This window comes from Zalophus californianus, chromosome 1 (genome assembly GCF_009762305.2).
Source record: "Zalophus californianus isolate mZalCal1 chromosome 1, mZalCal1.pri.v2, whole genome shotgun sequence".
NCBI classification, from domain to species: Eukaryota; Metazoa; Chordata; class Mammalia; order Carnivora; family Otariidae; genus Zalophus; species Zalophus californianus.
The window spans coordinates 6,565,203-6,580,327 of NC_045595.1; the positions used below are offsets into that span (position 1 = coordinate 6,565,203).

Sequence of the window (15,125 nt, forward strand, 5' to 3'; positions counted from 1 at the left end):
AAAGTCAGTAAAATATCCTCACTCCTAGCACTGTCTCCCAGTCCTTTGCCCAGAGATAAACATCCTTTCCTCCTCTATTCTTTTAGATATAGGTGTATATGTATGCGTATGTATATGTTCAAGCCCAAGAGGGATGTCGGCAAGCAACAACTGAAACTGATAAACTGTCCCATGCATCTGGAACTACGGAAAGGAGATTTAAATTCCTGGTGGAGAGGGATAAACCGTGATGAACTGATAGAAAGAAAGACTTTACATTTAAAAAGTCAAAAGAAAAAAATGAGAAAGAAAATGTATTCATAATATCCTACCTGGCATATCAACAGATAAGATTCATATGTCATAAAGTGCTAAATATTTATGTAATAAAACAATAGACATTGACTTTTGGTTTATCCTAATTCATTAAATAATTATATTGGATAAGGGAAGTTATGTTTTAAGATATGTAAGAGAACTACATGCTATTTTTTCAGAGAAGTTATTAGAAAAAGTCAAAAGCTGAAAAATGAAAACACTGAATAAGGAGATAATTTAGAAATACAGAAATTACAATTTACTATAAAGAAGTTGTTTCGGGGAGTCAGAAAAGAGGACAGCTTTTCATTATAAGGCTTTAAGTATTATTTATATTCCAAAGGGATCATCAAACTGTAAGAAGAATTTATAAAAGTGATTCACTTTGCAACAACAATGTATTTTGAAAACTTCCATCTTCTAGCATTAAAAAAAGCTATAGTCATCCTTGTGGAAAAATGAATACAGCATTAATTTCCAATGTACATGATGATAAGCATTTTATGCACATCACTCCTGAGTATTTTCACAGCAAATCTTCAAGGAAGATGCTATTATCTATCTCCATTTTACAGATGAGGGAATTGATAGCAACATATTGCTAAAATTTTCATATTTCATAGAAACTCTCAATAGATATTGTCTTATTTTAAAATAGCTTATTGAATTCTCTTTTCATTAATAAAATAATATGCGCTCTTCTAACAAGTAAGCAAAGAGTATGTAGAAAATGATTTAATAAAACGACAGTTTTTTTTGATATAGCAATCACTTTATTATTTTTCTGCTCTCTGCCTCACATCTAGGAAGATACTTCCTATCCTAAAGGTTTACTAGAAAACTCTATTAAATATTCAAGAATTAGGAAATCCCCATATCATATGCAAACTTCCTGAACACACACAAAATGCCATTATGGAAAAATATTTGATGAAAAACTTCAATTATTAATGAACTGATATCAACACAAATCACAATTAGGCAAGATTTATCTATGGAGAGGCAAATATTTAAACTTTAGAAATTTAAAAAGGTAATATATTACATTAGCTAATGTATATAAGAAAATTTTTTTTCGGTCTCACTGAGTGCCGGGAAAACATTTGAGAAAATGCACTGCAGCAGTATTTACAATAGCCAAGAGATGGAAACAGCTTAAATACACATTGTTAGACGAAAAAAATAAAGAAAATGTGGTGTGTTCATACAATGGAATATTATTCAGAGAAGGAAATCCTGTCATATGCTACAACATGTGTGAACCTTGAGGGCATCATGCTAAGTGAAATGAACCGGTCACAAAATGACAAATACTGCATGATTCTACTTATATGAGGACTCTAAAGTAGTCAAACTGATAGAAACAAAGTAAAATGGTGGGTGCCATGGGCTGGGGGTAGGGTGGGTGGGGAGTTTTTCGGTGTGTGCAGAGCTTCAGTCATGTGGGATGAGCGGGGGTGGTTCTCAAGATCTGTTGCATGACAATGTGCGTGTGGTTAATAATATTGTAATGTACACTTGGCAATTGTCAGGATGAGTTTTATGTTATGTGCCTTTTTCCCATAATAAAAATATTTTGAGAAACATAATATCCATTTCTAATATAGAACTCACAGAATAGAAAGACCTTCCTTAATTTGGAAAACATTCAAAGGGCATTAAAACCTGTAGGAGTTTCCTGGGGCCGTCATAACAAAGTATTGCAGACTAGGTGGCTTAAACAACAGAAATTTATTTTCTCACAGTTTGGAGGCTAGAATTCTGAGGTCAGTGTGTCACCAGAGTTGGTCCCTTTTGAGGATCACGAGGGAAGAATCTGTCTTAGGCCTCTCTTCTCAGATTGTAGATAGTTGTCTTCTCCCTGTGTCTTCACCTGGTCTTCCTTCTGTCCACATCTCTGCCCAAATTTCCTCTTCTTATAAAGATACCAGTCATTTGGATTAGGGTCTGCCCTGTTGACCCCATTTTAACTTAATTACCTCTATAAAGACCTTATCTTCAAATACAGTCACATTCTGAGATACTGGGAGTTAGGGCTTCAACATAGGAATTGTGGAGAGAGAGGGTGGTGCACATTTCAGCCCATAACAATCTCTAACGGTTAAGGACTGGAACAACTCCCAATCTATAGGAGACAAGCACAAGGATAACTGCAGCATCAGTAATGTTCCTAATGACAAAATTATCTGCCCAGGAAATCCTGGAGGTTCTACTCACAATTTGATTTCTATTTTATTTATTTTTATTTTTTTAGAGAGAGTGCACAAGTGGGGGGAGGGGCAGAGAGTGAGGGAGAGAGAGAATCTTAAGCAACTCCCTGCTGAGCACTGAGCCCCACACAAGGCTCATTCTCACGACCCTGAGATCATGACCTGAGCCAAAATCAAGAGTTGGAGGCTCAATCAGACTGAGCCACCCAGACACCCCATCACAATTTGATTTATAATCAGTAAGCTCCTCATGGTTACTTCATACAAGACCAATACATAAGAAACTTTTTATATCTGAGGATAATACATTGAAAATGTAATAGATAAAAAGAACTCCTTTATTAGATCAACAAAACATGAAAAATATGAAGCAAAAACTTAAGAAATACTCAAATAGAAAAAAAAAAAAAAAGAAATACCTAAATAGTAAAGGAAAAAATGTAGCTCCCAGTTTGGGACAAGATGGTATAGACTCACTTTTCCCTGTTTCTCCCTGCTAAACATAATATAAAGCCTTGGAAACAATTCAACAAATAATTGTATGAAGACTAAAAGATGGAAAGAGGAAGGTGGACTGGCTAAGGACCTCAGCACTTGAGGAATGCATTACACAGTAAGAAGTTTCTTACATTTTATTAAAATTTTCCATTTACCCAATTCTGATCACCAGAGGTGCCTGCAACTTGGAATCACCAACAGGCCCAGGCAAAATAAAAGTCCTTAGACAAGCATGTTCTCTCTGGCTAAAGGGTCAGGTCATCGAATACTCAGCAGGACAGAAACATTTTTTATCATATCCACCCTACCCCACCCAAACTCTGTGCTGTCAGTGAGAACTGAGTGGGGAGTATAGACACCTATTTCCTACCATCAGCATCAGGCTGCCCAGGTGGGCACTTTTTTACCTGCTGACTTGGTCTCTACTGATTCCCTGATTCAGCAAAAGCAAATGCCCAGGAAGACACTTTTCTGTCCCACCAGCAGCATCAACAAGGTGGAAACCAGACACCTAGACTCTTGCCACCCTGGGCAACAGCAGGCATCCCAGGTGGGTGCTTTCCTATTCCACTGCAGCATCAGTGGACACAGAGCTGGGAGTCTGTTTCTTTGTCTCCCACTGGTGTGGTAGAAGATAACCTGCTGGATCAGTCAGTGTCAGAGGGGAATGAGTAGGAAGTGTGGTCATTCACTGCCCCCCCAAGTTGCATCAATAGGCAACCAAGGGTTGCATTCCCTTTCCCAGCTAAAATATTGTCAGTGCAGATGGAATGAGAGTCTGAACTTCCATTGCCTTCCAGTGGTGGCACGTGGCATCCCTTATGCTCTGAATTAAAGACAGAGAGAAGATCTTGGAGAGGAAGGAACTGGAGAAAGAACATGCCAAAAGTAGATTTCAGATCAGAGTAAATTACTAGGGACAAGGGAATTACTTGATAATAAAAGAATCACTCCACCAAGAAGACAGGGATTACAACAGAGAATCAAAATATGTGAATCAAAACCTGATATATCATCAGTTGTACACCATAAAAAAAGATACCACATTGTACAACCTGAATATGTACAATTTTTGCTTGTCAATCATATCTTAATAAAGCTGGAAAGAAGAAAGAGAAATGTATCAAAACCAGATGGTTTTATTGATGATAGATGATGGCTATATGCTAAAACAGACAAGTATAGCAAAACATTATAATGGTGAAATCCATGTGGTGAGTATACAGGCATTCACTGTAAAGTTCTTTCAATCGCTGTATTCTTGAAAATGTTCATAATAAAATCAAAATCTAAAAAAATAGTACTAATATAACTGGAAGGAAAAATAGAGGGATCCAAAATTACAACTGGGGACTTCAACACCCTCCTCAGAAATTTATGGCACTATTAGACAAAAAGTCAACAAAGATATAGAAGAACTGAACAATGTCATTAAATATCAGTATCCAATTAACAATTGTAGAACACTCAATTGACATTTATAGGACACTACATCAAACAACAGCCGATACACATTCTTATCAAGTTCCCATGGAACATCCACCAAGATAGAACACATACTGGGTTGTAAAACAAATGTCAACAAATTGAAATCATACCAGGTATATTCTCTGACCATAATAGAACCATCCTTAAATCAACAACATAAAGATAACAAGAGAGTCTCCAAATAACTGGAAATTAATCAGCCCATTTATAAGTAATTTAAGGTTCAATAGGCACTCTCAAATGAAATTCTAAAAAAGATGAAATTACATCAACATGGATGGAACTGGAGGGTATTATGCTAAGTGAAATAAGTCAATCAGAGAAACACAATTATCATACGGTTTCACTCATACATGGAACGTAAGGAATAGTGCAGAGGAGAATAGGGGAAGGGAGGGAAAACTGGGAAGAAATCATTGAGGGAGACAAGCCATATGAGACTCTTGACTCCAGGAAACAAACTGAGGGCTGTGGAAAAGGAGGTGGGTGGAGGGATGGGGTAACCGGGTGATGGGAATGAAAGACAGCACATGATACGATGAGCACTGTGTGTTATATTCAACTAATGAATCATTGAACATTATATCAAAAACTAACGATGTACTATACCTTGGCTAATTGAATTTAAATTTAAAAAAAGATGAAAATAATACAACATATCAAAATTTGTGACATGCAGATAATGCAGTGCCTAGAGGGGAATTTAAATACAGCACTAAATGCTTACATTAGAAAGGAAGAAGTGTCTGAAATCATTAATCTAAGCTCCCACCTCAAGAAATTTTAGAAAGAAGAGGAAAATAAACTCAAAGCAATCAGAAGTAGTGCTCACTTCAGCAGCGCATATACTCAAAGCAATCAGAAGTAAGGTAATAATGAGAATAACACGTCAATAAATTCTAAAACAAATGCAATAGATAATATGAAAAAATGGTAAAACATTAAAAAGGAAATAAAATCCATGATTAAATAAAAATGAACTGTATTTACCAACGGTTTACAATATGGTAAAGAATTCATTTTCACCCCAAATATTTGATTCAATGTAATAAAGTTAGAATAGAAACAAAAAGTAATTTTTAGATAAAGATGTTGATGCTCAAATTCACAAGGAAGCGAAATTTTTCTTTTTTCTTAAAGATTTATTTATTTATTTTAGAGAGAGAGAGAGACAGAGAGAGAGGGCACATGCATATGGGTTGGGGAGGGGCTGAGGGCGAGAAACTTCAAGAAGACTCTCCGCTGAGCTCAGAGTCCCACATGGGGCTTGAGGCGGGGCTCTATCCCAGGACCCCGAGATCATGACCTGAGCCAAAATCAAGAGTTGGATGCTTAACTGACGGAGCCACCCAGGCACCCTGGAAGTGAAAATTTTCAAAGAAAAATAAGAACTTTTGGGGGGGGGGGGAAGGAATGAAGAACAAGGGAAGATATGGAAAAAGTAATATACCACAACATTCTCTAAAGTTTGTTATGGGAGGAAAACCCCCAACAAATTGAAGAGGGATATGGAGGTTCCAGAAACAGCCCCTTGTATATATGGAAGTTTAGTATTTGATAAATTTAGCATTTCAAGTAAGTTGGAAAATGATTATTTAAAATTGAGGAGAATATATTACATCTTTTAAAATTTGGCTAATGTCTGCATTCAGAGAAAGTTTTAAGGCTAAAATTTAAATTTAAAAACTTTTCTAAAATAGTTCAAATACAACATGGTAAAAGCATGTATGACTTAGACATTTTACCCAAATATGAATCTTTGTACTCTCAGTTGATGAAACAAAACGTAGAAGGTACAAAAGAGTGGTCTGAAAAGTTCTTAGTTAGGAAATGAGTTTTCTGGTATAGAATGGTTGAAGCAATAGAGGACATACTTAATGTTTATTCAGTGGTGGAAGACACGGCTAGAGATAGTAGCAAATCCTCAAGGATAGCATTCATCTGAGATGGAACCCCAATGGTGAGTCTTGATCGCTGAGGGTAGGTGTAGACAGGGACTCTTAAAAAGAGAGGGGGAATCCCTTGATAAATAGAGGTAAAACAATTTTGATTGTTTTCTAATATCTGAATGAATAAATATATAATTTTATGTATCTGAGTGGTTTATTGTTCCAAAGCCTAAACATGTGATGAGACTTAAGAGAGAAAACCTGAATGCCTATTTCCCCTGGGACCCATTTAAATCTGAAAGGCTCTTAAAGAGTAACTGGGGAAGAGGCTTCAGGGGTCTGCTTGGACAACACCACAGGAGGAAATGTGGACCCCCAGTTCTGCTTCCAAGATCCAGCACAGAGGAGCATCTGCATAGATCTCCAGCCAGAGAGGGAACAAGATGACACCTTGAGGTTTGGGATGTGGGTAGAGGTCCTTGGTACCCAGAACTTACATTTCCATCCTGCTAGACATAAGCTGGGGTATGGACATGACATACTGCCGGGTTTCCCACACCTAATCTGCTCCTGCCCAGGAAGACACCCCTCATTTCCTGCCTTATCCCCCCACCACACACAGGAAGGGCTACAGGGTGTGGGGCTGCCCTGGTGGGATCACAGTTGTGGCCTGGCCTGGACTGACCTGTCCTGGATGCCTCGTGTTACCTTAGGGTACCTTGTGCCGAATGGCCGGAGGTGTTAGAAATAAGGGCTGAGCCAATGTCTACAGCGACTGATAAAGTTCTCACTCTTGGCTCTCCTGAGGCCAGAGCCTTGGAAAGTGGGGAAATGACAGGACCACATACATGTTGCTCTGTTGAGCATCTCTGGTCAAGTGAACTGAATGAAGGGCCGTCTCTAGAATGTGGGTGCCTGGTGACCAGAATTCTGTTGGGTTCTGTCACCAAGGAAGTGAGGTTGCTTCTTCAAGATTCCATTTCCTGGGCCCCTTCCTTCACTGAAACCCACCCAAAGCCTCCACTAGACCATTGACTGCTTACCCTACTTGGCTGTGTTATCTCCATAACTGTTCACAAATATCCACCACAGCTCGCCACATCACGCGCTGGGAATGTAGCCAGGGTCCCAGCCTGGAGGGGACAGAGCTGAGTTCAGTCCTCTTTTTCTCTCTGTCAGTTCCCTGTCCTGGAAAAGCCTTTGTGCCACTGGGAGCCTCTCCACTCTCCCAACCTGCACGTTGGGGTTCATGCTGGTAACTACTTCCTTTTGACATCACCAGGTATACGTGAGATTATATCTGTAACACCTGTGGGTTGGTGACACATGTATATGATGAATAAACTCAGAAATGAGAATTACAGGAAGGGGACATAGCACAGAATACCACTCAAAACAGGCCTGGGTTCTGGCTCTATCATTTACTAGACATTTGACCTTGGGCAAGTTACTTACCTTGTCTGTGCCTCAGTTTCTCCATCTGTCATTAGCATAATAACAAGACTACCTACTTTGTAAGGTCTTGGAGAGTTATTAAAGGAGTTAATGTTTGAAAAACGCTTGGAACACCTAACATACCTGAAGTGCTGTATCTGTATATTATAAATAAAATTTATAAATTCTTTTGACACTGACTTTGTAAACTCCAGAGGGCAAGAGCTAGTGCCTTAATGTATGTAGAAAGTACTCCATAACAAAGGATGGGTATATGAACAATAAACATTTATGAATGCATTACCTAAGTTACGCACGTCCTCCTGATATTCCCAAGCAAAATTACACCCAAACATACCTGCTCTGTCTGACATCCTCTTCTCTGATTCTATCCAGGAATCACTGGGGCTTCTTGGACTCTGCTGACCCTGCACACTATAGATTCTCTTTTCTGTGTCAGCAAATCTTAGTTCTTGTCCAATCCCTGCAGCTCCCAGGGCTTGCACCTCGATCCTTCTCTTCACCTGGGAGAGAAGGGTCACCCCCAGATCTTGGCATACACACAGAGCCTGAACCTTGGAGAAAATGTTTCCTTGGCCTGTAGCAGGTAGAAGAATGCAGTGGCAGAGTGGGATGTTGGGAAGATCCTCCAGGTGTTGTCAGAGGGGATTTGCCAGCAACAACCTGTCTGGTTGCTGGGCCTTGGTGGTTAAGTAGTTGGGAGGGCTGCCATGTTTCAGAAGTCCTAGCATAATACGATAAATATTATGGCGGTGCAATTAGAATCACCTAATTAATCCAATCTCATCTGTTCCCTGACTGACTCACAAATCCAGTAGTGACTTGATAATGATAATATTTCTGTTCTATCCTTTCAGTTTCATTTATTGGCTAGAGTGATAGTTATTTACATTTACTGTGTATTTTTAAAATGACCCTCCCTGGAAGAGTTTTCCAAACAAATTGAATTTATAATAGAAGCCGATGATGAGCAACTAAAAAAAATTTTATGCATAGTCTCTGGTTTGGCTCTCCCTAAATGGTAAATTATATGGACTTCTGATTTCTCTCTTGAGATCAAGTCCAGTTTGGACTCTGTGGGAGTGCAACCTCATGGCGTTTGAGAAGTAATGGGGGTACTCTGGGACATCTACCGTGTGTGTGAGTGTGTGTGTGTGTGTGTGTGTGTGAGTGTGTGTGTGTGTGTGTGTGTACATGCTGCATCCTGCTATGGGGTGGAGGTAGACTCCTCTCCCTGGGAAAATTTTTCCCAGACATTTTGCTCTGGGCTTTATTTTTAGGCACACGGCTTGATCAGTGCTGTCAATAGGACCACTAAGCACTCTATAATAAGGAATTTTTTAAATTTAGTAGCCGCCTTTAAAAAGATAAAAACAAACATGTGAAATGAATTTTAGTAATATATTTTAAAACATTATAACCAAGATATTTTTACCTGTGCATGCAATCAATGTAAAAATTAATAGAGATAGTTTACATTTTTTGTGTGTGCTATCAGAAATCCAGTACTTTCTACTTACAACACAGTCTCATTTTGTAAGTTGAATTTTGTCAGATGTATCTGCTTTGTATTTAGATTGTACACTATTCACAGATGTAAAATAGGGTTCACATATCTAAGTTGTTGCAAACATACCTATAAGTTTTCCACTTAAAGATCTTGTCATATGAATACTGAAAAGTTTCTACTGGGTCTAGTAACAAAGGAGTCATTGTGACCTTATCAAGGAAGCACCCACAGAATGGTGAGGGCAGATGGAAGAGTGGGGTGGTCTGAGGAGGTGCTTGAAGATGAGGCCCCAGAGGCACAGGATGTAGATGACTTTTTCTCAGTGATCCACAACGAACAGGAAGGAGTGGAAAGAACCATTTCTCTGTGAAATATCAGGCAAGTTAAGGGATCTTGGATATATATGAAGTAAAAAGTAGGGAATGTTTGAAACAAGCTTTGTGAAAAGCCAAGGAATAAATATGCCAACACATAAAAGTAAAGTAAAATTTCCAGGGATTATGGATGTTTTGCAGTGGATGTAGATGATTTTGGATTTATAGTGGTACTAAAGTATGTGTGCTCTTCTCAGCAGTTATCCTAAGACTAGCAGTAGCTATGGCATGGTGGATAATGAGGGTCTTCCAGATTTGAAATTTTACAAGGCAGATATGATAATTGTTAAGGAATTCTGAATTATTCCAAGGGAATTATTGAGATCATAGACCATGGAATCCAGGATTGGTAGGAATAGGAGAGAAAGTAAGGTGAGTATATGGTGATCTGGCATCACTTCCAATCTTGAGGGACAGGTAACTATTGTAATAAGTGTTTGAGTGAAAACTGAAAATCAGGAATTTATGGTGGGCGAATATGTTCTCTGAATTATTTTTGACCATGACATTGTTGGTTGACGTCAAGGTCTGGGATATGGGAGTGAGTTGCTAAGAGCAGGGCAGATGATAATTTCACTATTGGTTTAAGTTTTGAAAACAAAGTGGTCAACAGGTCGAGCAAATGAATAGTCACCTAACACAGAAGGATGGTGCGGCTGGAGATTTAGAAAAAGACTGGGCACCGTGTGTCCGGGGGTAGGGGGAAGACCAGGAATTGTATGGTTGAGCGTGACAAGGACAAGTGAGAATAAATCATGAAAGAGAGGATCTTACAAGATGGTGAAGGAGAAATGATCTGGAGTAGGTCCTGAATTTTGACCTTGAACTTTCTGGTTTTGATCCAAGTCTATCTGATGACATCCCAGGACACAGGTCAGATCTATCCCCAGAGGTAGAGAAGGAAGGTGGAAGTACAAGATAACCGATACCATGCTCCTAAGAAGGCAACCTTTTAAACCATTTTAAACCAATCTCATGATTTATTTTTATAGGGTAAAAGCAAAAGAAGTATGATGGTCAAGACTCCACAGAGGAAGCAATATGATTGTGGAAACCAATCCAAACCAAAGTCTTGCTTAGGTGTCTCGATCCCTTTGAGGATGTCCAGTTACATATTCAAGAGGCCAGTTACCAGAATTACATCCCATCCTGGTAGTGAGGTCAGATGCCATCACTGGGAGGAAGCCCTGGATGAGCCCCAACAGGTGTGCTGGCAGAAGAGGCTACAAGGCCTCCAGGCCTGCAGCAGTACAGGGGAACCGTTAAGCACTTTGGATCTTGCCAAAGCCTTGCAAAAACTTGAACCTAGGTGCACAGGTGAATATCTGCCAGATGTTCTTGCAGGTAGTCTGAACTCCAGCCCCATGCCCATCCCTGCTGGGTCTTCAGGAGTTGATCTGGGTATCCCACAGCTCTTGTGCAAACAATTTCTGGTGACTGAGGAAGATATCAGGAAACAGGAAAGGAAAGTGAAGACAGCAAGAGAAAGGTTGGCCACAGCACTGGCTGTAGACAGACTTGCTAGAGAGGCAGAGACAATGAGGGGCCAAGAAGGACATCCTGAAAAACACCATGAGAAAAAGAAGCTAGTGCAGATGAAATGGCGCAGGGCACTTCATTAATGTCTCTTTGCAGTGTCCATGGTGTCTTCATGCCCCGAGCCCTCGAAACTTTAATATGTACCAGTACTTTTCTTGTATTAAATTATTTTGTGTGACATAGACAATAGAGACAGTGATCTTTTTGAACTGCAAGATTGGGTTTCAGGCAAGGAGAGAAAAGAGATCTTTCCTTTCCATGAGGTACTGTTATCTTCCCTTACTTTGTATGTTATTTGTATTTTAAAGTCAACAGAGAGTGATCAAGTTCATGTGATTATTTAGTGTTCTGCCCTCACAGTCAGGGTAAAACATGCCTGGTCGAAATGGACTACTCTTTTTGTGTTAATATTCCAACAGAATCCAACATAATATTTTTCTTAATGTTCTCAAAAAAGATACCTGTTTATAGGTCTCTATTTTTCTGTTCTTTGTTGCACGTTAATTCAGAGTTCAGTACAAGGAAATACCACACCTCACTTTTAAAAATATCTCTATGTGTTGGAAATTTGATTCATGAAAACTGATGTGCCATTTTGGGGATCATGCTGTCAAGAGAGACTCTTCTCAGCATCATTAATCTATCACTGAGCTACTGCTCATTGGGATTTAATTGTCAATTTGCTTGAGCAACCTGTGGTAATATTCAAATCCTTTTCATCATTACTTAACTTTTGTCTCATGGATTCATCAGTTTCTGAGAATGAGTTATTAAAAAATAATATTTGTACTATTTCTATCTTTCCTAAAAATGGGCTATTTTAAAATTGAATCTTCTCTCCTCTATTCTTCCAGGAAGTACTCATCTGGAATTTTAGAATGTGTTTTAACATCTTGTTTTAAGACTAATTCTGATTTAGATACACTGAATTTTTTCTTTTCCTTATGACTCCTGTTACATTTTTCTGTGGTCACATTTCTGCTTCCTGATGTACATCCTTGACTGGTTCTTTGACTGAAGGCCTTTGGCAGGTCAATGTTGAGTCTGTCCATTTTTCAGGAAGTATTTTTATCTTTTTCTTTGACAGATAGTGTGGTGAGGTGTTTGATTTAGGTTCTTAGTAGTTTTTTTCCTTCCTAGTTATTTAGTATTTCTGAGCCTCCATATCACTAGCTATAAAATGGGAATGCAGGTCTCAGGGCTGGTGAGTGTAACTGAGACGATGCACACAGAGGCTAGAGATTGAGAGTGCAGCTGAGAAAGTTTGTCACTCACGTTGCTTAGTAGATATAAAGGCATCAATAATGATAGCTCTTGTTATCATTATTATAATTTCCAGAGAAGGTATTCTTAGAGAATGACTGCTTAAGACTGAGGATGTGAAGCTCACATCAAGTAAGTCTGAATGGTGGCATTGCTGTGAATTCTCCGCCCTTGGGTGTCTTCAGCTGTGGTCGTCTGCAAAATGTGTAGAGGTCATGCCAACTATTCCTGCAAACCCAAAGCAGGACAGCACAGCTTGCCTTGTGCCTGGCTCATCTGGGGCTGCTTGCTGGGGAGACCCTGCTCTGTCTAGTTGGAGTCAGTGCAGAGAAAGATGAAGAGAGACTGTCTAGCTTTTTCCTCAGATTTTTTCTTTCCCACTGAGTGTTACTTATCTTTATATCAAAAGCAGACACTATGTGTCTCAAGCCTGGGGATTTCTCTGGGACTGAGGCTTCCCGGAAACCTAGTGATTTCAGCTCCAAGTCCCAATGTCGATTGCCCAGTCATTCCTGACTCACTCATTTCTTCTTGGATTATTTCCCATCTTGGAGGACCACGAGGGGAGAGGAGCCACTGAGGCAGACTGGTCTGGAAGTCCTGGTGAACCTGAGCTTCAGAGAATGAGACAGTGTTAGGGGAACTTTGGGGGTGGGGAAATATGGAGGAATGGAGATGGGTGTGGTGGCTGGCATGTTGATTTTACATGATGACAATGTCTGGGTCTCTTGCCAGTTCTGGTGCCTCTGAGGGACGAAATGGCATGAAACCAAAACACAGCTTTGCAGTTGCCCTTCAGGACTCAGTGGAAGGGAAAAACCTTTCTTCTTGGTCCCCTGTGAACTAGTCAGGGGCCAAGTCAAGAAGGGCCCAGAGACTGTGTCCGACCAATGTGGTTTATTCCTGCTCCAGCCAAGCTCCACTGGAGCCTCAGGCAAAGCTCTCACTGCAGCTTCCTCAGATCCAGGTGTGGCAGGTAAGAGCCCAGACTGTGCTGCTGAACCTCGTAGTTTCCCTCCTTCTTCCGCTGGTGGACAGTGACCTGTGAGGGCAAGAAGAGAGCATGAGGATGGCCTGGGACCACAGGGATGGGGGTGGCCAAAGCCACAGACGCCTGCAGCCCCCTGTGTGTCTCTCAACCCTTTCCTACTTCATTTTCTCTCATGCATGCCTTGTACCTCTTTTATCTTTCTCTTCTCTTTTCCCTTTAACTCTGTTTGTCTACTCTTTTCTCTGACATCCCACTCCTATCTTCTCCCTCCCTCCCTCCCTCTCCCTCCACACAGGCACCCTCTAGCTTAACTGACGTATAACTGGTGTACGATGACCTGTGTGCATGAAAAGTGAATGATTTGATAAGTTTTGATTATAACTTTGTGAACCATCACCACAATCAAGACAAGGAATGCTCGTCATCCCCAAAAGTGTCTTCATGCTCCTTTGTAATCCCTCCTTCCCTGCCATTTGCAAACACGTTCTTGTTCCCAGGCAACCACTGATCTGAGTGATATCCCTGCAGATTAGCTCGTATTCTATAATTTGTTTTAGGCAGGATCATACACTATGTACTCATTGTTATCCAGCTTCTTTCACTCCATATTATTATTTTGAGATTTACGCATGTCAGTGCATGTATTTATAATTTATTCCTTTTTATTGCTGAATTAGTATTCCATTGTGGGGCTAGACCATGGTTTGTTTATCCGTTCACTTGTTGACGGACCTCTGGGTTGTTTTCAGTTTTTATGAAGTTATTATGAACATTTGTGTACAAGTCTTTGTATAGATTCTATTATTGTATTTTATTGTATTTTAATTTAATTTAATTTAATTTAATAATTTAATTTTATTATTTCTCTTCCATGAATTCCTAGGAGTGGAATGGCTGGGTAGGTATATGTAACCTTTAAAGATGCATCCAATCTATTTCTTACCAGTACTATTTGAGAGTAACAGTAGTTCCTCATCTTCACTACCACTTGTCAGAGTCAATCTTTTTAATTTTAGCCATCCCCATGTGTCATAGTATCTCATTATGACTTTCACTTATGTCTCTCTAAGACTTATGTTGTTTAAAAGAAGGAAAAAGCAAGGGGCACTGGGTGACTCAGTTGGTTAAGAGGCCAACTCTTGATTTCAGCTGAGGTCATGATCTCAGGGTCCTGGGATTGAGCCCCCCATCAGGCTCTGCCCTCTGTGGGGAATCTGCCTGAGGATTCTCTCTCTCCCTCTCCCTCTGCCCCTCTGCCTGTTCATTCTTTCTCTCTCAAATAAATAAATAAATCTTAAAAAAAAACAAAAAAAGGAAAAAGCAAGACACACACAAACTGTGAGAAAAAGTCATAAAACATTTTCCCAGCAAAGGACATATATTTATAAAATATAAAAAAACTCTTACAACCCAACAGTAAAAAGACAAGCAACCTTCCTTACTTACCAGGAAGCAGCAGATCAGGCATGTGATGAGTACCAGGAGTCCCACCAAGCAGATAATGATGATGGCCCAGAAGGGGAGGTCTGGGGAGATAAGTGCTGGTGTGAGCCACCTCCTATCATTCCCCTAGGGCTCCTGCTCTCCCTGTACTGTGTCTAACAGTCCCTG

At 39.8% G+C, this 15,125-nt stretch overlaps 2 protein-coding genes across 2 annotated transcripts in view; one reads left to right on the forward strand and one right to left on the reverse strand.

Moving 5' to 3' along the window:
* Positions 1-9,308: 9,308 nt before the first annotated feature.
* MBD3L1 (methyl-CpG binding domain protein 3 like 1) lies at positions 9,309-13,424 on the forward strand. Its single transcript, XM_027583025.2, has 2 exons — positions 9,309-9,725; positions 10,714-13,424. The coding sequence occupies exon 2, from the start codon at positions 10,732-10,734 to the stop codon at positions 11,341-11,343; it is 612 nt and encodes a 203-aa protein (XP_027438826.1). The 5' UTR covers positions 9,309-9,725; positions 10,714-10,731; the 3' UTR covers positions 11,344-13,424.
* MUC16 (mucin 16, cell surface associated) overlaps positions 13,402-15,125 on the reverse strand; it is a 101,120-nt gene continuing 99,396 nt past the window's right edge. The window contains exons 53-54 of the mRNA XM_035726177.1: positions 14,961-15,040; positions 13,402-13,565 (exon numbers count right to left, since the gene is read on the reverse strand). Coding sequence (XP_035582070.1) covers positions 13,467-13,565; positions 14,961-15,040 — 179 coding nt within the window. The 3' untranslated portion in view covers positions 13,402-13,466. The remainder of the gene's footprint in view (positions 13,566-14,960; positions 15,041-15,125) is intronic.

Excerpts from the sequence above, each read along its gene's own strand:
- MBD3L1 (XM_027583025.2), top strand. The coding sequence starts at position 10,732 with ATGATGGTCAAGACTCCACAGAGGAAGCAATATGATTGTGGAAACCAA.